At 43.9% G+C, this 25,842-nt stretch overlaps 1 protein-coding gene across 2 annotated transcripts; it reads right to left on the reverse strand.

Annotated features, from left to right (window-relative positions):
* Positions 1–15,483: 15,483 nt before the first annotated feature.
* LOC121141820 (sperm motility kinase Z-like) lies at positions 15,484–23,374 on the reverse strand. Of its 2 annotated transcripts, XM_040750346.1 has the most exons (7): positions 22,353–23,374; positions 21,558–21,964; positions 18,891–19,004; positions 18,629–18,761; positions 17,539–17,682; positions 17,146–17,217; positions 15,484–15,798 (listed from the first exon to the last, which is right to left on the reverse strand). In XM_040750346.1, exons 1-2 carry the CDS (start codon positions 23,354–23,356, stop codon positions 21,943–21,945), a joined length of 1,026 nt encoding a protein of 341 aa, XP_040606280.1. In that variant the 5' UTR covers positions 23,357–23,374; the 3' UTR covers positions 15,484–15,798; positions 17,146–17,217; positions 17,539–17,682; positions 18,629–18,761; positions 18,891–19,004; positions 21,558–21,942. The 2 variants fall into 2 exon arrangements, with proteins under 2 accessions (XP_040606280.1, XP_040606281.1); XM_040750347.1 differs by lacking the exon at positions 17,539–17,682.
* Between the last annotated feature and the right edge of the window lie 2,468 nt (positions 23,375–25,842).

The following is a 25,842-nucleotide window of genomic DNA, read 5'->3' on the forward strand; positions in this document are numbered from 1 at the left end:
GACATGTGAATCAAACTTGTTTCTAACTTAAATTTAAAAAAGGAAAAAATAAAGTCTTTGGTAAAATTAAATATATAAATAAATCTCAAAACAGATTCCCATAATTTGGTAATTCCCCCTTCATCATTTCATAAGATCTAGAAGGAAATGGGTAAGGTGTCAGCCATAATTAGTATATGATATACAAAGATGTAATTTGTGATATTGATATATAACTGATGGAGGATCAATGAAGGAATGCAGGTGTTTTATACAACTTTGAGTAAGTTTAGATAAGTTTACAAGTGATTGAAATAGGTTAACACATTTCACGTATTCCTCCTGTCAACCACTGGGGAAAGACCTATAACATATATACACTAAAGAAAAAGAGATCAAGTCTGCTTGGCTGTCTAGCTGATGTTTATTGTTCTTGACTATTTAAGAGGAAACCTTTAGGTGAGGCTCAGCAGACACACCATCTGGGTCATTCATCCTTCACGTGGATTTGTGTCCTTGGACAGACTCCTTTGAAGGCTGTTGATCTATATCTTAATTGCATACCCTTCTTCAGTTTTTACATTAGGTATTTTCTAGGTTTGGAATGTTCTACACCATCCCCAGTTTCCATGCTTCTCTAAAAGGGTTCCAAGGCTAATAACTAGTCAGACTTACAGGTATAGTTCACGATAGCAAGACATGTTGGTATTGAGAGCATATGCTGAGTATAGCATGCATGGAGCTCTTATGTGTTTTACATTAATTCTTCATTCTCCAGCCCAATAAGAAAAGAAACACAGGTTGCACCTAAATAACATTGTCAACAAAAAACTCTTTAGTGTAGAAATCCCATCACAACTACAGACCGTGGGAGGTTGTGATAGTTTGACTGTGAACTGTAACCTCCTGGGCTCATGTGTATGAACACTTGGTTCTCATCTGATGGAGCTGTTATGCAAGGTTATGAAACCTGTGAGACTAAATGCCAAGCTGATGAACGAAGGCCACTAGGTCCAGGCTTTAAGATTCTACCCTACCTTGGCTTCTGATTCTGTCTCTCCTTCCTGATCAGCACCACGTGATGGTGCCTCAAGTCCTGAGCACGTCAGTCACCAGGCATTTTTGCATGATGAACTATACCCCTTAAGCTGTGAGTCACAGTAGATCTCCCTTCCACAGATTCTAACAGAGTTCTGAGAAAATTAACTTAAAACTAATGCCAAGAATTAGAGTCATTACTGTGATAAATTTCACCATGTGTCCTTTAGGCCTTTGGTTAAGGTTGGTGGTAGGGATATCAAAAGGCTTTGTGATTATTTATAGTGGGAGACCTCAACACCCCACATTCACCACTAGACAAGACTACAAGACAGAAACTTAACAAAGAAACAAAGGAACTAATAGAAGTTATGACCCAATTGGGTTTGACAGACATGTATAGAACATTCCATCCAAACACAAAAGAATATACCTTCTTCCCAGCGCCACATGGAACCTTCTCAAAAATTGACCACATACTTGGCAACTTTCAATACTTGCTGATGATATGATAGTTTACATAAGTGACCCAAAGAATTCTACCAGGGAACTCTTACAGCTGATTAACACCTTCAGCAAAGTGGCAGGATACAAGATCAACTGAAGAAAATCAGTAGCCCTACTATATATACAGACGATAAGAGGGCTGAGAAAGAAATCAGAGAAACATCACCCTTTACAATTGCCACACACAACATAAAATACCTTGGGGGTAACGCTAACCAAACAAGTGAAAGACCTGTATCACAAGAACTTTGAGTCTTTACAGAAAGAAATTAAAGAAGACACCAGAAAATGGAAAGATCTCCCATGCTCTTGGATAGGTAGGATCAATGTAGTAAAAATGGCAATCTTGCCAAAAGCAATCTACAGACTCAATGCAATCCCCATCAAAATTCCAGCACAATCCTTCACAGACCTTGAAAGAACAATTCTCAACTTTATATGGAAAAACAAAAAACCCAGGATTCCAAAACAACCTTACTCAACAAAGCAACGTATGGAGGCATCACCATCCCTGACTTCAAGCTCTATTATAGAGCTGTAGTCCTGAAAACAGCTTGGTGGTGGCACAAAAATAGACAGGTAGGCCAATGGAATCTAATTGAACACTCTGAGATTAATCCACAAACCTATGAACACCTGATTTTCAACAAAGAAGTTAAAATTATACAATGGAAAAAAGATAGCATCTTCAACAAATGGTGCTGGCATAACTGGATATTGGCATGTAGAAGACTGCAGATAGATACATGTCTAACACCATGCACAAAACTTAAATCCAAATGGATCAAAACCTCAACATAAATCCAGTCACACTGAAACTCTTAGAAGAGAAAGTGGGAGGTACCTTTGAATGAATTTTGCAGGACACCGCTTCCTAAACATAACACCAGTAGCACAAACACTAATATCGACAATTAATAAATGGGACCTCCTGAAACTGAGAAGCTTCTGTAAGGCAAAGGACACAGTCAGCAAGACAAAAAGGCAACCTACAAATTGGAAAAAGATATTCACTAACCCCACATCTGACAGAGGGCTGATCTCCAAAATTTACAAAGAACTCAAGAAGCTATTCTCCAAGACACCAAAGGACCCAATTTAAAAAGTAGGGGACTGAACTAAATAGAGAATTCTCAATACAGGAGACTAAAATGGTTGAGAGACACTTGAGAAAGTGCTCAACATCCTTAGCCATTAGGGAAATGCAAATCAAAACAACCCTGAGATATCATCTTACTCCTGTCAGAATGTCTAAAATCAAAAACACCAATGACAGCTTATGCTGGGGACGATGTGGAGAAAGGGGAACACTCGTCCATTGCTGGTATGAATACAAACTTGTACAGCCACTTTGGAAATCAGTATGGAGATTCCTCAGGAAAATGGGAATTAATATGCCACTAGACCCAGCAATTCCACTCTTAGGCATATATCCAAATGAGGCAAGTTCATACAACAAGGATGTCTGTTCCACTATGTTCATAGCAGCATTATTTGTAATAGCTAGATCCTGGAAGCAACCTAGATGCCCCACAACTGAGGAGTGGATAGAGAAAATGTGTTACGTTTACACAATTGAGTACTACTCAGAAGAAAAAAACAATGGAATCTTGAAATTTGCAGGCAAATGGACAGCACTAGAAGAAACCATCCTGAGTGAGGTAACCCAGTCACAAAAAGACAAACATGGTATGTACTCACTCATATATGGATTTTCGACATGGATCAGAGGAGTGTCAGCCTACAAACCCAGGTCCAGTGAGTCTGGAAAACAGGGAGGTTCCCAAGAGATATGCATTATACCTCAGAAAAGTGGAAAGAGGAAAGATCTCCTAAGCAGATTGGGAACATGGGGGGAGAGGAGAGGTAACCAGGAAAAAGAGAGGGGGATAAGAGGAGGGTAGAAGAAGACATGGGGGAGCAGGAAGGCTGAGTTGGGGTAAGAATAGAGGAGACCAGGATGAAAGATACCATAATAGTTGGAGTCATTATAGCTCTGAGGAGAGAGCTGACATCAGTGAGATTTACAATGATAACATCAACTAGAGATCTACAATGATAGCATCAACTAGAAAACTAAGTAATAGCAGAGAGATATATTAATAGCCCCTACCTAATGATAAGGTTGATGACTTCCTTATATGACATCCTAGAACCTTCATCCAATGACTGATGGAAACAGAGACAGATACTAAACACTGAACTGGCCCGCAGGAACCCAGTGACAGAGATGGAGGAGTGATGAGCAAAGGGGTCAAGGCTGTGGGGGTGAAACCCACAAAGACAGCTAACTGGACAAGGGGGAGCTCTTGAACCCCAGACTGATGGCTAAGAGGGCAACAGGGGACTGATCCAAACTCCATGATTGTAGTGTCAGTGAGGAGACCTCAGAAATATCTGGGGCCTTGTGTAGTAGATTAATGTTCACCATGGCATACAAATGAACTTTAGGAGCCCATTTCACATGGAGGGATGCTCTCTCAGCCTGGACACATGGGGAAGGGCCTAGGTCCTGCCCTGGATGAAATGACAGACTCTGGAGATCCCCCCAAGGAAGGCCTCACCCTCCCTGGGGAAAGATGTGGGGATTGGGCTGGGGGTGAGGAGGTGAGGCTGGGGCTTCGAGGGAGAAGGGGGGGAGCTGGGGTTAACATTTGAAGCATGTATGTTTCTAATGTAAATAAAAAATAGAATAAAAAGCTTTGTGATTGTTATAGGCTAAGAAAATCCTTGGCTTGACAGGAAGTACCTTCACCCACCAAGCCATCTTGCCAGAATAGAAATTGGTATTTTAAGGTAAGTCATTAAGAATAAGGCTTATGTCCCATGAGCAGATAGGAGAACATCCCAGACATGCATTGCAAAGACCCAGAGAAAGAAGAGGGTTTGATTGTTTGGAGACCTGTTTGACTGCAGAGTGAGGATGACAGGAGAGATGAGACTATGGGATGGGTCAAAACCTTGATGGCCAACAGCAAGTGTTGACCTTACTGTGCTCATAAACCATCCATTAACCGCATAGGAAGTCAGCCCTTTCTTGAACCTCTTAGTGATTCGGCATCTTCCTACCTATAGAACATTCAACTTTAGGAAAATTTATATTTTTTACCCCAGATGTCAGAGAGAGAGAGAGAGAGAGAGAGAGAGAGAGAGAGAGAGAGAGAGAGAGAGAGAGAGAAAGAGAGAGAGAGAGAGGAGTGGGAGTGGGAGCTATTGTAACTCTCAGGAGATTTAAGACCCTAAGAGGAATGGGAATGGGGCTTATTGGTCATACTGGAACCTAGGTCCACAGAGTCAGGCAGACCATGCCAGTTCTGATTAACATCCAGGAATTTAAAACCCTACCTGTTTATGACACCTGTGGCTCCTCAGGAGCATGTGCTTAGAAGAGGTGGTGATGTACGGATAATAAAGTTCAGTTGTCTGTTCTCAACAAACTCCAGACTTTCTAACTACATGATTGGGATTTTCTGAAATATTCTCAGATTGCTAGGCTGGACCTCACTATGTAGACCAGGCTGGCCTCAGACTCTCAGAGATCTGTCTGTCTTTGTTTCCTGAATGTTGGGATTAAAAGGGTGCTCTACACACGCCCAATCACACACAGCCCTATTATGTTGCCAACTAAAGTGTAAGCTTTTTGCTCCTATTTTGGACACATGAAAATACACTGTGCACTAGATGTCACTCAACAATGCTCTTAAATCTTAACTTCTAGAGTAAGATTTAGAGGCTAAACAGGGTTGCCCACCAGCCTGGTGCCCTAGTCTCTTTAGTAATAGATACTGTAGCCTGGGTGTGGAAGTGGGTGAAGTAAGACACTGGATAAGTTCAAGAAGAAATATTTATCTGTATTTTCTACATAGCATTCATTATGGAATATTGAATAGAGAACATTTGAAATAAACTTATCTATTAGAGTAACATAGTTCTCCTCACTGTTATTAAAATAATAAAATTACAGACCATCATTTACTCTAATCAGAGCCCAAATGAAACTGATGGAGTCAAGTAGCAGAGAAGGTGAATCTTCACATATCAGTCGTAGACTTCATGATTTCCTTTATATTACACGGTTGATAATACCATGCACAGACACTGAGCCTGTCTAGTGAATGTACTAAAATTTTAACCGTGTATCAAGGATGGTGGATTAAGTACATCTTCACTTGGATTTCATCCAAAGGTAAATTTGAGTCTAGGTGCTCTGGGGCACAAACTCCTTGATGAACACGCATGAGCTCATGAGGGGAATTCACACTCCAGTTATGATGTCCTCTCTCAACATAACTTTAGGACAATGGGGCTTTGTAGTTCAAATTCGTGCCTACTTATCACCAAGGGACTCTTGAACAAACACAGTGAGAAGAAATGACCAAACCCCACCATCAACTCCAGAAGAAAATATATAAAGTCTACTAGAGACAAAGATAATTTACATACACACACACACACACACACACTTTTTCAATTGCTTAAATGTTATGTGTATGAGAATTTTGCTTGCATTTATTTCTGTGGCTCACCTATGTTCAGTGTGCATGGAGGCCAGAAGAAGGCATCGATGTAGTTACAGAAGGTTGTGAGATACCATGTGGATGCTGGGAATTTAATTTAGGTTTTCTGCAAGAGCAGCCAGTGGTCTTAATCACTGAGCCATCTCTCCAGCCAATACTTTTTTTCCTTTTTAAAAGAATATATATTGTGGGAATTCCCAGGGAACATTCACCCGATAAAACATCTGCCAGATGAATAATGCTTCTGTGAACATGTATGTGCAAATGTTTCTATTTTTAAAGAATTATTTATTTTTTAAATTTATTTATATCTGTGAGTGTTCTTGTCCATGTATGCATGTGCCTGGTGCTCACAGAGGCCAGAGGATCACTTGTAAGTGGTGTGAGCTGTCATGTGGGTGCTAGGAACTAAACCTGGGTCCTCTACAAGAGCAGAAAGTGCGCTTAAACAGCAAGCTCTCTCTTCAGTCCACTAAAATTTTATTTGACAGAAAAACAGTTGCTTTTCTGGGATATTCTCAAAAGTGAAATGACTGGATCCTGTGTAGTTCTGTGTTGCATATTCTGAGGATCTGTCACATTGTTGTATGTGACCAAGGACATTCCAAGAGTTAGACGACAGAAGCTAAAACTAACAGAAGGCAAAATTTTTGTCTCATCTATTTCTGCCACTTACAAGTCAGTGACTGATTGGGATGGCCTTCTGCACACTGAGAATATATGTTTCTCTTAATGGTTGATGACTAAAGCTTTTTCGGGCAATGGACAGGCAGGACATAGCCAGGCAAGAAGTACAGGTGGGGCTACCAGCTAGGAGAAGGCTGGGAAGAGGAACGCAGAGAGTCAGTTGGAGAGGAGATGCCATGTAGCTGCTTCTGGGGTCTTGGATGGAGTTGAAGACAGTTATGGTTATGGTTTTCTTTAGTTATGATAAAAGATAAGTTGTATATAAAACTTTAGACTCACAAAGATAGGATAGATGATAGAATATTTTCCTTAAAATTTGCCATTTTTAGTGAACTAAATATTGTTAACTATAGTTCTTGCTTGATAACTGTTTTGTTATATATAATTTTACTATGTTAAAGTTAAAACCTTTTTTATTTAGACAGGAAAGAGGAGATGATGGGGATGTCCTTCTGCACACTGTGAATATATGTTTCTCTTATTGGCTGATGAGCAAAGCTGTCTTGGGCAATGGACAGGCAGGATGTAGCCAGGCAGAAAGTACAGGTGGGACTACCAGACTAAGAGAAGGCTGGGAGGAGGAATGCAGGGAGTGGGTCACCAGCAAGACACCAAGGAAGAAAGAGATTCAGGCATCACCTGTAAGCCAAGACCATGTAGAGATACAAAGATTAATAGAAATGGGCTAATTAAGAGATATCCAGTAAGAGCCATGAGCCATCGGCCAAACAGTTTATTATTAATATAAGCCCTGTGTGTTTATTTGGGACTAAACAGCTGTGGGACCAGGCAGGGCAAAAACTTTCATTCACAAGTGATCTGTGACTTACAGATCACCATTTGTGCTTCTTGGTGTAATCATCTAGAGAATGAAAACAGTAACTCCTGTCCTGTCTGTGTGGTGGGCTCACTCATTCATTTGTTGAGTGAATGATAGAGAGGTGCGGCTCTGTTGCTGGAGCTAGAGTTGTACACAGACACAGTTCCCGTTCTCATGGATTTGGCCATTAGCACCAAAACCAGCCCTGAGTTGGTTAGCTTCAGTGTCTTCTAAAAGGTGATTGTATTAGTTACTTTTCTGCTGTTGTGATGAAACACCATGACCAACACCAATGTATAGAAGGAAGAATTTATTTCGGCCTACATTCTCCAAAGGACAGTCCATAATGTCAGGAGAGGCATGGTGGGTATTGGCTGAGAAGGAAGCCCAGAGATCAATCACATCTTCAGGAAGCAGAGAGGATGAACTGAAAGTAGGTGAGACTAAAAAGTAAAAGCCCATCCCCAGGAACACGCTTCTTCTTTCAGAAAGGCTCTATCCCTAAAGCTCTCTCTCTCTCTCTCTCTCTCTCTCTCTCTCTCTCACACACACACACACACACACACACACACACACACACACCATCGGCAGCTGTAAGTAAGTACAGCTGTTACATCTGGGTCAGTAGTCATTATTCAGTGGTATAGACATATTCACATATCATTGAAGTACTACACACATGACCAAGCTTTCTGAGATCAGAGCAGGAAAGATATGGAAGGAAAAATCGTAATGAAAGAGGGCTATTGACTTTTGTCTGAAATTGTGAGTTAAAGAACTAAAAAGCTAACCAAGGCCAATAAGGAAGTGACTGAACAAAAAGCAACACCATGTCTAGCAAGCAGACAGTCCTTGAGGAACTTTTTATCTATTATTAGATGTTTTCAGTAAGTAAACCAAAACTGTTTCATTACTTTACTAATATTATCAGTTCCTCCATCAATAAGCTTAGACTTAAGTTCTTCAATTTGTCTAATTCTAAATAATTAAAAAGATACTAGTTCAAAAATTAAAATAATTGCTATTAAACTGACAAGTACATTCTAAGAAGAATCCCAAGACTATAAATTAGAATATTTAAGAAGTCAATACTTGGAGGATTATTAACCCTATCCAAATAATAGTATTCCTTTGTTTTTTGCTCTCTTTATATGAAAAATCTGTAGAGCTATAAAATTATTCTGTTGCAAGCTGAAAAGTCATCCATGTGCACATGAGAACATAAACATAACTACAGTCACACATGAATCAGGTAACATTCAGGCTTTAACTAAAATATTGGGCTTTACTGACTAGAAATTACTTAGGCCTTGTGTACTCATCTGCATAATGAGAATAAAGAAGTAACTTATTTCACGAAGCTTAAATGACGGAATGGTAAGTTCATCATGAAGCTTAAATGACAGAATGGTAAGCTCAGGCAAATGCCTGGAACTCAGTATGCAAGTGATATATTTTGGTATGGTTTTTCCATTTATCTAATCCCCTCTTCATTGCATCACATGTAAACTTTCAGAAAACAGACTAATTGAAAGTCCGAAATATAGCAGGATCTCTCAGCTTGGTGCTAACAAGGAGTAGGAAGTAAACAAACTGCTTGCACATAAGGAAATTAAAAAAAGAACAGGAACACAATGGTTGAGTGAGAATTAAAATGGAAATCCCCAAGGGGAGGTCTCCTCTTTTAAAGAAGAAATCCTTCTCCCCGTGCCCAAGTATCCAATTCATTACCCTTCTGCACTACAGGGAACCTGGTCGCTTAGGGTACAGTAGCCACCCCATCTTGAACAGGATCCTGCAAAACAAAATCACCAGGTGAATTCATCCCAATTCCAGGAGCAACATGCAGTCAAAAAACCGTGGGGTGAGGATGAGTCTCCTCAGGAGCAAGAGGGACAGGTGCTAGCTATGCCCTCCCATCCTCAAGCAGCGACAGCGGAGCAGAGCGAAGCCACCATTGCCTCCCCACTGCAGCGACCAGGAAACAGACACCTCAGCCTCTTCAGGAGTACAGGCTGCTCCAATTCTGATGCAACTGCCCAGAGCAGGTCAAAGGTCATGCTAAGGAAATGCTTCCCCTACATCTCCAAAGCTATGCCTGGCTGCTCTTCTGCTTCCTCCTCAGCATAAAGGAGGAAGTTCCCTGTGTGCAGAGCCCCAGGCCCACACCAGAAGCAATAAGAGCCTCAGAGCACATCCTTGCATAGAGTGAGGGGTTTGAGCACATGTGCTCCTTTCCTAAATTTTTAAGATGTGGTTTATAAGTTTAAGTATTCCAACTAACAGGTATATGTGAAACAAGTAGTTACAGCTGATGTAATTCTGTCAGATGTTCAAAATTTGTTGTCATGTGATAGTAATTGGGAATAATTATCTGGATCCATTAATTTATCACAGTTGCAAAATGCTGGCATGCTGACTCTGTCCTTCTAAGAATTAATTTATTGACTGAGATAATTCTTGTGATTGTTAATATTGTCCATTTGAAAGGATCTAGAGTCACCTAGGAGACCAGCCTTTAGCCTCTGTGCGAAATGTATCTAGATTAGATTAATTGAGATAGGGAGACCAGAGTAAATGTGGATGACATCATTCCATGGGTTGGAGTCCCTGGCTACAGAAAAAGGACAAAGCCAATTGAGCACCAGCATTCATTTGAAACAATTCATCAAGGTCGTACTGTAGAGAGTGAAGATGACCAGGGCCTACAGGCTCCCTCCCTGGTGGTGTCTAATGAGAGAGGGCAGAGTAAGGGATTTAAGGGTTCTGACAGAGTCCAACAGGCCTTGCCTTTTCTCATGGTTGCTCACAAGGGGAAGAAGGCAGGACGAGGGAAAATCTCAGAGGACTCTGGAGAGGAAGGCAAAGAAGAGATGGAAGATATTTCAATATAGATTTTTGTTGCTGTCTCATTAAGTAGTAACAGGGCACCCCTAGACTGACCTAGGCCTTAAAAAGAAAATGCCTGAGGAAAAAAAGAAAGAAAATGCCTGATATTTTTCTACGTTTAAACTTGACCTAAACATGAACTAGAGGGTGGAACAAGTTGCTTCTAGTGGGGAGTGTTGTTAATCACAGTGTTGTTTTTTTGTAGGTGAAAAGGCATTCATTCATTGGGTTTTTCAGGATTTAGACACTTTCAGATTTAGACACACACTAATTGCAGGCATAGGCTTTCCTCACTCCAAGTATAGCCAGAGAGTATCAAGTTACACATGGGTAAAGACAGATATGTTTGTTGGCTTGATCATCTTGCATCATGGGTTCTGAAAGCCATGTGACATGATCTTACATCATATAAAGATGTCAGAGGATTACCATTCAAAATCAAGTTTCCTCCCTGATAATATTCTGGGGATGGAGGGGGTCATTACCTCCTTTTAGTTCTCATTCTCAATACACAGCATAGCAAACAACTGGATTCCTTCTCTCTCGCTTCTCTGATCCTTCAGAAACAGGTCTTTTCTTCAGTTTTACAGTGGAATGAATGTTTTTTGTTAGTAAATAGTCATGGCTATTTAAACTTGGTGAAGCTGGCTCCAGAGGTGAGATTTTCCCATAGACCCAAGCATTTCCCATAGACCCAAGTTTGTTCTCTCAAACTTCCTGTATGCATCACAGTTGTCTTGCTACTTTATAACAGAAAGAGAAACAGCAATCAGCCCGAAGCACTGTGCCTTTGTAAATAGTGGAAGAGGAAAGATTTTTCTTGGTTAATCCATGATATAAAATGGCTATAGTATGCTGATCTAGAACTGACCTGCATTTCTGTTCCCTGTGGATTAGCTTTCTTGATACAAGAACACACCATACAAGCTTCCAGAGATGGGAAGCAACCAACAGTCCCTCCCAGCTATGATACCTGCAAACCACATCAACCAGCATGGCATGATTAGCCTTGGACTTAATTGGACTAATTGTACTTAAGACCTGTTTCACAAGAGGGCAACCATCACAGACAACCACAACTGGACACAATGCAGAGATAAACCAGCGGGTCTTTAGGAGCCAGTGCCAATGGACACATCTACATCACAGATCCTGTGTCTATGATCGGGTACCACTATGAAAGCGAGGGTGTGAAAGTTAGAATACCAGGAAGTTTCCTCTGAAACAGTTTTTTCTAGAAATAGCCATATAAACAAGACAGGAATGATGGCTGTATCACTAGACATGTAATGTAAAAGGCACTACCCTAGACAGAGAAGTGCAGGCAACTAATTACTGCTGGGAGAAGGGAATTAACCTCTCCTAGGGCTGAATCCCCTTATTCATTGTCTAAAGCAGAGTGGTCAGTCCTGAAACCATAAACACACAAGCAAAAATGAATTTCACGTTATGTGTACATATATAAATAAATATTGTGTGTGTGTGTGTGTGTGTGTGTGTGTGTGTGTGTGTGTGTGTGTCTTAGGATTTCTATTGCTGGATGATCTAGGAGTGGTATCCCTTCTTACCTCACAAACCAGGCTTCAGGATTAAGGGGTATGTGGTGGGGTAGGGTTCAGAATGTCCCACATCCTTTGATATCATGAGCCATGTTACATGTATTCCAATGGTTATGTGCTGGACCTTAAGTGCTCACATATATTCTGACCCTAAACAACTTTGCCATGAGTGTATTCACCAAGGCTTTGATCGAGGTGGTGAACCAGCCATGATGTAGCCACAGTTCTTCCGCCTCCTAAGGTGCTGTTCCTGCCATCATTGTTGCTGCTCACATGTCCATGATTAACTATCTCAAGTCACATGAGTTCACTCTTCTGTTTACATCCTCTGATGAGTCCTCAACATATTAAAAATAAACTCAGGCTCCTGCCCTGGCTCTGGTATACATCTTTGTGCACATTTATTTTATTATTGTGTCTAATCTCAGTATGATTTCTCGATCCATCTACTAGAGCTACTTTCTATAATTGACTTTATTAAAATTAACTTTATCCCATGGAATTGTATTTTCCTGGGCCCTAATTTGCCGCTATTTGTTCCTATACAGTTATAGTGCATACCTGTATCCCAAGCACTCAGAAGATACAGTAAGTCCCCAAGATTAAGAACAAATCTTAGGATACTATCCCAGTGTGCTACCTAAGGCCAATAGAAATCATGACAAAACCCACTACTGTGGAAGGTTTTATTTGGCTCTCATGTCCTATTCAAAGCCCCTCATTAGAGAAGTTAGGGTAGGAACTCTATCAAGAGTAGATGACGAGTGTACTGACTCACTCTACGTGGCTGCCTCAGTTTGCTTTCTCACACAATTCAAGTCCGAATTACAGGGTGGAGACCTTGAAAGTCCAGATGGCCAGCTGAGTGTGTGGATTTGGCTGAAGAAAACATGCCTAGAAGGACTTGAGATACAGGGATTTGTGTATCAGTGATGATGCATGTGTTCTTGAGGGGGCAAGATACACAATTTATTACATAGTCATGTTTGTGTGTCTGTGTGGATGAATTTGTAAGTTAGTGCAATCTAGCAGGATCTAACACTAATGTGTAGGTGTATCAAAGGCTGTGACAGAAGGAAACCTAGCAGGACATGCCACCTAGCCATGTGTTTTGTCATTGGCTGTAGAAGACAGAATTTCTATCAGGACCTGAAACTTGTTTGTGTGGGGGACTTTTGAGGTAAGTGTGGAAATACCATGGAGGACATAAGCCCTACTGTTTCTCTCTCCTCCCCTCCTATCCTCTCCTCTCTCCTCTCCCTCAAGTGTGAGTGCGTGTGTGCTTGCGTGCGTGCGTGCGTGCGTGTGTGTGTGTGTGTGTGTGTGTGTGTGTGTGTGTGTGTGTGTGTGTGTATGAGCAGGAGTTTAAGTTTTACATATAATGTAGGTGCCAGCTAGCACATTCTAACACCATCCTTATGTATGTGTGTGGAACTGGCTATAGGGGAAGAGACTCTTAGCATCACAGGATACCTCTCCATGAATGTCTATTTGAAGTATTGCTCTAGGTGCAGTATTTCTGAGGAGGACATGACAAATAGCCATGTATATGGGACTCTGACTTTTCCGAGGCCCACCTAGGAGATCCTGGCACAATTATAATTGTGTATCAGGGGACTTTGGTGTTAAAGGAGGGAAGTATAGATGAACATGACACCTAGTCCCGTGTCTCATGTGGTATCTTTGAATATATTTATGAAGTACCTGGCAGGTCTGACACCTAATCCTCATTGGAGAGGGCTAGATGTGGGCGGGGGGTCCTTTGGAGGGTCTGATACCTAGCTGTGTGAGAAGAATGTCGGCTATTGGAGAGGGTTTACCTAGCAGGATCTGACACCTTGCCCTGTCTCTTTAGCACTGGCTATAGCAGAGGGTATTCCTGGCAAGACCTGACCCTTGGCCATATTGTGTGGCTGCAATGGCAGGATACCTTGGTTCAGTCCTGTATGCAATGGTGTATCTCTAATCCTTCTCAAGTCCTATATTGTGTATGTGGCAGCAGAATGTTGAGATGTCAGATAAGACTTGATGCCTAGTATTGTATGGATGACAGCATCTACGCAAAGTTGCAACAGGACCTGATACCTAGAAGCTTGTATATGATAGTGACATGATTCCTCACAGTGAAATATATCAGTGTTTGTTGGCCAGCAGTGTATGATAAGGGTGTCTGACAAGCTTGGTCTGACACTTAGCATGTTTTTGGGAGCACAGGTTGATGGTCAGGTAAACGTGATACACATCACTCTGTATGCCACTACATGGAGGGCAATGCACAGCACTGCACAGTAACTAGTATAGAGCCTGATGCACAGCACTTGGTGCGGTTGGGGGAGGAATCCAGCAAAACTTGATGCCTAGCATGAGGGTGTGATGTGCTCCGAGGAAGGATGTCCAGCAAGGCAAATACTTGGCGGGCAGCTTTGTGGGACAGGAGGAGATGCTTTCAGCATTGTCTGTTAGCTAGTGTTTTAGGTCGAACAAGACCTGATAACTAGAAGTAGATTATGTGGTCCCAGGAGTGGTGGGGTGTCCAAGGGGCCTGATGAATAACAATGCCTATCAGTGGGAAGCAGTAGAAGGGGGTGTCCAGCAGGGCCCCACAGCACAATCCAGGCCTGTTAATATTATAGTAGCTTGATGGTGATGGGTCTGTTATCCAGGGTTACACAGTACTTCAGAGTGTGTGTGAGGCGTTTGGAAGTGTCAGGGCCTAATACCTAGCAATGTTTTTGAGGATACTGCAGGGTGATGTGTGTTTAAAGGGCCTTCAGTTACCATTGCAGGAGTTGTCATGGCCTGAGTGTATGGATTCCCCACAGGTGTGATACCCTGAAAATATATACGGGTTGATGTCATGCAGTATCCTGCAGGGCCTGGTAATTAACACTGGAGAATGTCGCTTGTGTGATGGGGTATAGAAGAGGGCCTGATACATTTCAGTGCATGTGAACCTTCTGAGATATGATAGTATCCTGTGGGGCAAAAATAACAGCGTGTTTGGGGCAGAGTGACAGATTATCCAGCATGGCCTGCTAGGTGGGGTTAACTGAGTGTCAATCAGGGTGCAATGCCTGGAAATACATATGACATGTGGGGACTGTTTTGCCCAGCAAGTACTGATACCTAGCAGTTAGTATGTGGTTGGGTGGGAGGTCCCAATATTTAGGAATGCATTTGAGGTTGTATGTGTGTTTGAAGAGGTGTTGTTCAGCAGGGTCTGGCAGCTTGCAGAGCAAGTGAGGTGGAATGAGTATGGTGTCCAGCAGTGCATTATACCTAGTCAGGAAAGGAGGCATCCAGCTAGGCCTGAACCTAGCAGTACATATGTGTCATTGACAGGCGGTTACGTGTCCAACAATGGCTGATAGCTCCCACCATGTCTTAGATGACACGGAGTTGGGGGGATTTCTAGCAGGGTCTGGTACTTAGCATTGTGTTTTGACAGCAGAAGAGGAATTATCTAGGCCTTTCAGATTATAACAGGTTTATTTTTTGATGGAATTCATGACAGACTGAGTCAGGGTCAATGTCCATTTTATTACCATGAGACCTTCCTGAAGGAGAACTCTTTGTGGTCTCCACAGCAAGCTCTGATCACAGGGATTGGTTGTCCCGGATTTCCTGCTACTGTCTCGTATGAAGGCTCTAGGATCAAGAAGGAGCAGAAGTTTCCCACCAACATGTCTATGTCAGGGTGCTGTGCTTCCTGTGACCCTTCTCATTTGACACTTGCCTAAATGACTCAGGAGGCACATACGGTGAAAATGGGTCACAGAACATGTCCAACAGAACCTGAGATCTGAGGAGAGAAAGGACAGTCAATGAGAGTTCTGAAGTTAGCCTCTGAGACTACAAGGGACCCAGGCTGTTACCACAATGGTCATCATATTTGGGTCAAAAGAATTTAAACAGTGTCACAACCAGACATGCTCTTTCCAAAAGAGTAAGCTACTGAGCATTTCCTCACTTTTCTCCACTGGGAAGTGAATAGTACTGGGCAATGTTGGGGTAGTATGTGTAGAGATCTGGATACAAAGGCTGGTATGGACTGCACCTCTTCCTGATGCCTCCATCAGGCAGGCAGTGAGGAAGGAGAGTGTTAAGTGTGTGAGCCTACTTCTCTCACAATACGCTCCCTCCAGTGGCCAGCGATATAAAAAGTTGTCATTATACTCATGTGGCTTCTTGGGCGTCATGTCTGCACTCTGAGATTCACGTTCTTAGAGACCATCACAAGAGCCTGGAGTCCCAGGTCCACTTGTGCTCTCTCTTGTGAGATTCCATGACCTGGACACAGTACCCAAGACGGCCATGGCCAGGCAGTAGTTTCAGTTAAGTTCATCAGGGCTGAAGCCTGCCCTTGTGGTCACTCACTGACAGACAAACCACCCATGTGCTGAGGACCAAGAAGCTCATTGTCCCTGGGAAGGTTTCCTTGCTAAGATGTGTAAACCTTCTTGTCCCTGTCCCTGGAGCCCAACATAGACTAAGCCACTGGAGAGTGAGAGACTGAAAGTCATGAGTTATTCTTTATGTAATATGTATGTGTGAGAACATGTTCACCCTCTTTGATTCAAACTGTTCCTGCTCAATGGAGGATCAGAAAGGAGACGTGCTACCTACACCAAGTTTTCTCAACATCCCTCTGAAGTCATGCCTAGACTGTTGCTTTCCTTCTCTCTTTATGGTACTCTGTAAGACAAGCTCAGTGACCACTTTCCATTGGGGTTTGGGAAACCTGCCTGGCCAGCTTCGTGTTTCCTAACCTGTGAGCCAGGGTCAAGTTCAAAAAAAGATCAAAAAACCAAAAACTTCTCATCTACCACAGGCTGGTACATATTGGTCTCAGTGATGCCTTCAGCCAAGTGCTGCCCACAGATGAGCCTTGACATTCATCCCCATCAGAGTGGACATCCTTCACTGCATGGAGCAGCAGTCTGCCCATCAGATACACCTGACAACACTTTAGGCAATTAGCCCAGCAGGACAACCACACAGACAGCCCGGCAGAAAGTGCTAGCTCTATGGTCAACAAGGCTGTCTGGGCCTGACACCTGTATCCAGTAGAACCTGATTACAAAGTGGTTGTAAGAGTGCTGGCCCCATGTCTGGCTGCTGTGTCATATGCTAGATAAGCCATACTCACTTCCAAAGTGGAGTAAAGTCCCAGCATTCATCCATAGTGGTACCCATTCTCCTCCAGCTTGCTGTTGCTTTCCTGGTAGGAAACAAAGAGGGTTCTGAGGAAACTCTACAATGAGGCCCCATCACAACACATAAACTGGACCAGCACACACAGGATACATGAAGGCTGCAAACACACCCTTGCCCTCCTGTGGGAACATATTTCACTAGGACCAGAAACCTGAAGGGGTGGAAAGATTAGCAAATGCCGCTGGGGTCTGCATATTCATGGGCAGCTTGAGCACGGTATTGGCTCAGAGCCCCCTCTGAGGAGGATACTGTGAAAGGCCAGCCTGGACCACATTTCCTTGAAAACTAGGGTTTCCTGGGGACAAACCTGTGATAGATGACTCACCTTCTCCTGTGCTGGACAGAAACCCTTTATGCTGAGTAACTGGACACACTGCCATCTGGACTTCCTACAGGGCTCCTACTTCTGCTGTCTCAGGCCACACCTGAAAAGCTCCACCCTATGTCTCCTGATGGCTGGAGCTCATCACTTTAAAAGGAAGGACATGTGAAAGGAACTCTAAGGGCATCTGAAATATGCAGCACTGAGTCTCCACTGTTCTTACCCACTGTGCATCGTTTTCCCCATGGCTTCGCCCATCTGTCCCCTCTGCAAATTCTTTCCTGTTGCCTCTGCAACCTCTGGTTCTCATCCTCTGTTCTCCAGCTCAACTATGTCACTTTGCTTAGAAGGGGGGAGAACTGTGGGGCTGGTGATTTTGAAGTCAGATTTGTTAATTTGCATATCCACACAGGGAAACAAGTTAATGTGCCAATTGCAATGGACAGATGATAGTTTCAAACACAAAACTAATGAAATAAATATATGAAAAGGATACAGGGCAAAAAGCACACACACAGCATCAAGAGTAAAATCTTGACATTTTCTAGAATACACATGCCTCAAGATGACTGGGTGATAGGTGACAAGCAAGTCCTGAAAGCCAAACATCTGTTTTTCTCTCCTATGAAAAATCTGGAGGTTTGAAGGAGCTAGAACACAAATTACAGGACACTAAGGACAAGGAAAAGGTCAGTGGTCTTTCGGGATAGTACACAGTGTACTGGAGAGGGGAATGATCACTTCTACCCTCACAGACAGTTCAGAATGTGCTGAAGAGAGTCCTAGTTGGTTCAGTATCAGAACTCCTGCAGCCCTGGGCTCCCCATGAGCCAGAGAGTATGAACATGGTTCAGTGGTCTAAACACGCAACCCACAGTGATTTTGACAGGCAAAGGAAGCACTGGGGAACCTGTGAGCAAGAGTATCCATGGAAGCAGCGGCCAAGCAGACTATCCGTGTGTTGGATGAGGAGAACTGGAAGCTCCTATCTAGAATTTGTGGCTTCATGCACTGCCTCTACCACCAGTGTCCTTGAGGTGAAAACTCTGCCTTCCAAATCCCAAGACAGGTACCAAATGTCTCAGTAACCCACCTTGAGTCCTAAGACTTGTTCTGATGGCCCAAATGGAAAGAACTCACTCAATCAGAGCAGGTAGTCAATCTGGACTCTTCTTATTGGTCAGAATGAAGTCATGTGACTTGTGCGTGGCCCGCAGGTGGAGATCCTGTGGAAATAGAGTTAGTACATAGCCTGTAATATTCTGTGCTTTGTTTCCAAGCATGTGTCAGCTAGAGCACACCTCCTCCAGCCCACTGCCTTGTGTCTACAGAATTGATGACATCACTATACTCACCTCCAGGAGTGTGTTCATGGTTGATATAGACTCTACTCGGAAGGGTAGATTTGGAGATTGTCCCCTGTTTCTAGGCCATCCTGGACTAGAGTACATTCAGTTCAACCCCTAACCCTGTCAAGATGAAAAAAGCACAGATCTGGTACAATTCTGCCTCAAGTGCTTGGGGGAATGTACCATTGATGCTATACTGTCCTTCAAGCCAGGCATGGCAGTGACATCTGTAATAGCAGCCTCCAGGAGGCAGAGGCAGATGTGGATCTCTGTGAGTTTGAGATCTGCATGGCCAAGATACTATAGTGAGATTCAGTCTCAAAGCATAAAATATGGAATCCAGAATTCCTGTATCTCATTTGCAGAACAAGAGAACATTCAAACACTTCACAGTCCTGGCTTCACTGATATGCATTAGAAACAGAGCCTGACCCCAGTTGATACTCACAAATTGAAAACCACTCTCACGCCCTAAGCAAGCTGCTTCGTGTTCTGTTCACATGGGCTCACCAGATGGCCAGGGTTCTAGAAAGTAAGTGACAGCACAAGCTGGCTGTTGTCCTGCTGGGAAGAAGGCCTGGCCAAAACCTTCAGTTTGCACCAGTGTTTGCTAAAAGCCCAGGGTCAGATGGTCAGAATGGAAACCAAATGCCGAGTACAACAGAGAAGATGGTTCGTCCCTTGACACACGTCCACAGTCTCTTGTCTCCCATTGCTCTTCAGTCCAGCAAGTCAATGATAACTTTCCCTCTGTGTCAGGGATGCTGGCATAGGCCACCTCATGTGATCCTTTTCTTCACAACATCAAGACCAGGCTTGAGGAACTCATCTACCACAAACAGACATTTCCTGTACTCGATCTTACCTCCAGGTAATGATTCACACATACTGGGGGCCTGGATTACCCCCTGAGTTCAGTTCCCCTTACCAGAACTCTCAGTGCTTCACACTGCACCAGTCGCTATCATCTAGAGCTCCACCATGATCAAGGCACCTTGTAAGCACGACCCCTGTGGAGGGCACTGGTCATACAGAAGTCGCATGACTGCTGGCCTTATGAAGGAAGAGCTGAGCATCAGGCCTGGCAAGGCCTATTTCCCTTCCCACACTGGAGCAGAACAATATTAACATAAGCTAAATGTAAGTTATAAATCCTAGCTTGAGATGGGAGAACGATGCCAGATTCTTGGATCAGGAGACGGGAGGCCTGGATGAAGGAGGCTATGAGGACAAAGACACAGATGTCTCAGGCTGTGTCTGCCAGGAGCAGGAGAGGGCTCCACTGAATGACGGAGCCACCCTTCTCTCCATCACACCCTTCAGCAGTACCCCAGGACAGGAAGCCCTTTCCAAGGCAGCCTCACACTTGTATCCCTTGACACTTGCCAGAGACCATGAGAGCAGGGCCTTCTGCACTAGTGCAGGCTGGCAGTAAACCAGTGTTCACCCTCTGCTCTGCCAGAGGCATTTGGTCCTGGTCTTACTTCTTCAAGACCCCTGCCCCAGCAAAACCTCCGTTTCTCCTGACTCATTTTCAGGTAATCTTCTCAGGACAGCCTCTGTCGCTCTCTCTACAGGTCCTCTCATTTCCTCTTTGTCTTCTCCACTGCCCTTTCCCCGTCCTCCTCCCCACTTCCTTTCTTCTCCCATCTCCCGCTGGCTTTACAGTTCCTGCAGCTTTTCCAAGACAGTCAGAAAGTAGTGTGGAGGTGATGGAGTGACCAAAGAGGAGTGAAGGCTGTGTGCAAGTCTGTCCTGGTGACAGAGGAAGTCCTTTTAGATGCTGTGGAAACCTGGTTCCACAGGGACCATGAAACAATGGCAGTAGAAATTGATTGGTTGATGCTACATGTGACTACGTGGGGATGTCCAACAGTACAGGGGTGTCAGTGACATCAAGAATTGGGAAGATGGGCCAGGCGTTGGTGGCGCACCCCTTTAATCCCAGCACTCGGGAGGCAGCGGCAGGTGGATCTCTCTCTGAGTTCGAGGCCAGCCTGGTCTACAAAGCGAGTTCCAGGACAGCTTCCAAAGCCACAGAGAAACCCTGTCTCGAAAAAAAAAAAAAAAAAGAATTGGGAAGATGGTAGCTAGACCCTACAGATGGATACTAGAACCTGGAGCCCTGATATATTGCTGCACAGGACACAGAATTCTGACCTGGCTCCTTCTTGTTACACACCCAAGACAGTGTTTTAAATGGGCCATTTCACTTTCCCCAAATAAAAACCAAGGTAATGAAAGTGCCTCTTTTAGTGACTTTGACAGACAGGACTTACTCAGCACTGAGCAAGGTGGGACTCCACTGACCAGTAGACCCGCCCTTTTCTCCTCCCACAGTCTAGCTTAGTAGGTAAGTACAGGATGCTATTTCCAAGGCAGCATCCTACTTGTGTGCCTTGACACATGCTAGGAACTCTCAGAGTAGGCCCTCTCCTGATCATTGTGGGCTATCCCTAGCCACGTCCCAATATGTACTTTAGGGGAGGTTTGTTACTCCTCTAACTTGTCCTGTGCCCCCGACAGAGGTCAACACACCCATCTCTTTTAGTGTTACTTTGTTGGCAGGAAGTTCCTCAGGACAGACTGTATTCCTTACTCTACACTACCCCTCATTTCCTCTTTTCCTGTTTCCAATGACTCCCCTTCATCTCCTTCCTCCAGAGGACTTACAAAGGTCTTGTTGTCCTTTCCAAAAGACTGTCTCAGAATAAGTTGGAGTGGTTAACGTGACCAGATGATGAGCAGCCTAGGTTGGTACAAAGGCATTCCTGGTTGTAGAGGCAGCTGTTTTCCCTGCAGCATGAGTGGCCCTACAAGCACATCCAAAGCAATGGAGGTAGCAGGCCACTGGGCAGATGTGCCTTATGACCACCTATTAGTACAACTACAGTGCTGGAGATGGAGTAAGCTGAAGAAGATGTAAACTTGAAGCCCAGACCCAATAGCTGGAGTAGGATGCAGGAGCCTGTTGCCCTGGGATAGAGGGAGTTGGCACTCTGGAGATCTCTTCTGGCTGCCTCCTGTGGCAGTCACTCCTCACCAGGGAAGATATTAATTAGGCCATTTCAGTTTCCACACTTCAAAACAGAAAGAAACATGAAAGCACCTATGTTAGTGACTCTGAAAGATAAATGGTTAATGACATAGTTCTCCTGATTCCTCTATTCTAAAACTGTGTCCCCTTTAGCCAAACTCTCCTCCCTTCCTCCCGCCCTATGGTCCCCATGCTATGCTATCTGCTTTTGGCTGAATGTTGCAGGCATTTACATGAACAGCAAGCTGTGGAATCTAAGGTACTAGGCATCTTAAATTCTCTGCCCTCTAAGTGGGTACAACTTGTCATTTAATATGATATTGAAAATACAATGGAGGATTCATCTGGATGACCAAACCAGCTGTGCTCCATGTAGGACTCCATTATCCTCTCTTTCTTTGCTGTCCCTGACACAAGGATTCGGGGCTCACCGTGGGTTGGGGAGGCAGCAGTGGCGGCAGCAGCAGCAGCAGCAGCAACACAGTGCTCTCAGTGCATGGACAATTTGCTTCCTGAATGTCCTGGATCCAGATGTTGTGGGTGCCACCTGGAACTGGTCACTGGAAATGTCTGGTCCCATGAATGGTTCCTCTATGGAGAAGCCCAAGTTCAGACACCCAGTGATTGTTCCATATAGGGCTGATTCATGGGAGGAGAGACTGCCAGGCAGACTGTCAACTGAATCCATGTCCCCTGCAGCAGTGTTGATGGCATCAGCCATGTAAGCACTTCCTACTAGGACTGTGTTATCTGACCAGGGCATCACCTCCAGGCAGGACCACCTGTTGAGCATGGGGTAGCTCCTGCATCCCTTGGCTCTTTCTTCCACATCCTCTTTGTGAAAGTGGCTCTTCCCAACAGGAAAAGTTGGTTCACTAGCTCTCCTTTCCAAGGGGAGGGAGAGGCTAAGAGGCCGTGCATGAATCATATTTAACCAGGACTTACCTTGTCCATGGCTATCCCCACAACTCAGTTGGTATCTGAGGATATTTATAGTTGCTGTGACGTTACTTGGTTGCCTGTGTTTTAGGGATGACACAATCTCTTCACAGGTGTAGCCAATGGTGCACATAGTCTCCACAACCCTGGGAAGAATTTCCTTAGTTGCAGGTGGTACATGTTCTTGAATGTGGCCTAGCCATGGTCGTTGCACAAGCTGACCTATTGTTATTCTGTACCAGGTAGGGACCATGAGTAATCGTGCAATGACAATGTGGCAGGGTTTTGACAAGTGGTAGGGAATGGGACACGTGGTGGTGGTGATGAGCCTGTACATACCATCAAGGGTGGGTTCCACATACGGAAAGTGCCCTGTGACAAGGACAAAGAGGACAATACCCAAGCTCCACATATCACCCGCCATTCCATCATATGGTTTCCTTGCCAAAATCTCTGGGGCCCAATAGAGCAAGGAGCCACAGATGTCCTCCAGCATCTGCCCTTCCCTGATTTTAATTGCCATACCAAAGTCACAAAGCTTTGCATTTCCTGCCCCATCGAGTAGGATGTTTTCTAACTTAATGTCACGATGTGCAATGTGTCTTTGGTGGAGGAAGTGAACTGCTGATACGACCTGCTGGAAAATCGATCTAGCCTCCTCCTCCTTTAGACAGCCCAGTGTCCTGAGGCAGCTCTCCAGATCTTCTCCTGCCACATACTCCATGATCACATAAGTGGTCAACACTGTGTCGATCATGTGAAAAAATCGAACAATGTTCCTATGTTCCACAGACTGAAGGATGTTCACTTCAGTGCTGATGTCAGCCACACTGTTGGTGGTTTTCTCCAGGACCTTGACAGCCACTTGAGTATTAGTGGGGAGGTGGCAGGCCAGCTTCACCTCCCCAAATTTACCACAACCTAGAGACAGAATGATCCTGAAATCCTTTTCAAGAATCTCCTCTTCCTTGTGGCTGGCCATGGTGTTCTGCTCCATTTCAACCACTTTACCCTGTGGGAAATTTCAGAGTCATGCAATCCTAAAAAAAAAAGTAATGCAGTTTTAGAAGGTAAATTTATAGCTTTGAGTTCTCTGACATGTAATCTGAAATATCCCAAACAACCTAATGATGCTCTTCAAGGCTATAAAAATACTAGAAGAACCCAGCCCAAAGCAGTAGATGAGGAATCATAGGAAGATCAGAGTTGGAATTATCGAAGTAGGCATGGGAAGGAAAATACTGAGTTCCCTGAAAGAATGAGCTGCTTCCTTTTAAGGATATGCCACAATGAAAACTGATCCAGAGAGATCAGATACAACTTACATTATAGGAAACTGATGTTGTAACTTATAGAACTAAAGTCCAGAGGGTTCTTCATGGATGTTCCAGCTTTTATACCCCAAGAAGTTAGAAAATATGAAAGGAATTCCTAGATATGTGTGAATATTGAATTAGTATAGAATAAAAAAAACTAAACACATGAGTCGTGAGCAACAATTTTAGACTGGCAACAAAAGGAGCTCTAAACAAGGCAGAGCCCAGATCTCATGGATTCCCTGCAGCACCCAAAACTTTTCAGAAGAATGGAGGCAGGGGTTATAGAAAATACTTCAAGAAAGAGAAAACATTGGCCTAGTTGAGGGAGCAATGGAGTGTGAGAGCTATGAAAAAGATATCTTGATAGAGAGAGCCACCATGGGGTTAGCGAGAAACCCGGTGCTAGGGAAATTCCCAGGATTCCACAAGGATGACTCAACCTAAGACTCCTAGCAATAGTGGAGAGGGTGGCCTTCCCCCACAATCAGATTAGTGACTCCCCTAATTGTCATCACAGAACCTACATTCAGTAACTGTTGCAAGCAGATGCAGTGATCCACAGCCAAGCATTGGACTGAGATCCTGGAGTTCAGTTGAAGAGAGGGAGAAGGGATCATATGAGCAAGTGGGGGCCAATATAATGATTGGGAAAACCACAAAGACAGCTGACCTGAGCTAGTGGGAGCTCACAGACTCTGGACTGAAGGCTGAGAAATCTGTATGGGACAGAACTAGGCAATTTGAAAGTGGGTGACAGTTATGTGGCTTGATCTGTTGGGGGGGTGGCAGGGGCTTGTCCTAGGTGCATGAAATGTCTTTCTGCATTCCCCATTCCCTGTCTCCCTTCTCAGCCTCGAGACAGGGGCTAAGGGCTTGGTCCTGCCTGAACTTTGTATGTAGATTTCGTTGACTCGCCAAAGGAATCCTTACCCCCTCTTAGGAGTAAATGGGGTTGGGATGGGGATGTGGGGGCACGGGAGAAATGCAGGCAGGGGGAACTGCAGTCAGTATGAAAAATGAAAAGTATTTTTAATCAAGTAAACAAATGAGAAAGCAAAATAAGACATCCAAACTCATCTCTGTGTCAGCATTACCCTGATCCCACAACCAAATAAGCTCAATGAACAGAGCAAGGCTAAACTCCTTCCCTGGATGAACACAGATGTGGAATCCTTGAGGAGAGTCCTTGATCCTTCACATCCATCTCAGCACCACACTGAAGAGCCTTCCTCCACAGTCAAAATGGCCTCACCCAGGAACTGAGGTAAAATTTGTCACAAACAACTTAACAACAGCACAGCATAGAAGGAGATGTGTGGAAGAGTCCACACTCGACACAGTGACTGGTGAACTGTTGTGTTATAAGGAAAGGGCTAACACTAGACAGTTTTACCTGAAACAAAGCAGTTCCATAAACACAAATAGGATCTACTTTATCTTCTCTGAGTTATGAGGAAGGAGGGGGCGGAGCTTTGGTAAAAGTCATAGTATCTTTCACAAAGATGTGGTGGGTGTACTGAAACAGTGCAGGGAAATAGGATAAGTACAGTATAGGCGTGTATGAAAATGTCATGCAACTGCTTATGTGTAATGTATATAAATCATATATTTAGTGATTTAATATACTTAGTATGTAATTCTGATTATATAACATAGCATAACA

Source organism: Mesocricetus auratus, unplaced genomic scaffold, assembly GCF_017639785.1.
Source record: "Mesocricetus auratus isolate SY011 unplaced genomic scaffold, BCM_Maur_2.0 Super-Scaffold_100008, whole genome shotgun sequence".
In the NCBI taxonomy this organism is placed as follows: domain Eukaryota; kingdom Metazoa; phylum Chordata; class Mammalia; order Rodentia; family Cricetidae; genus Mesocricetus; species Mesocricetus auratus.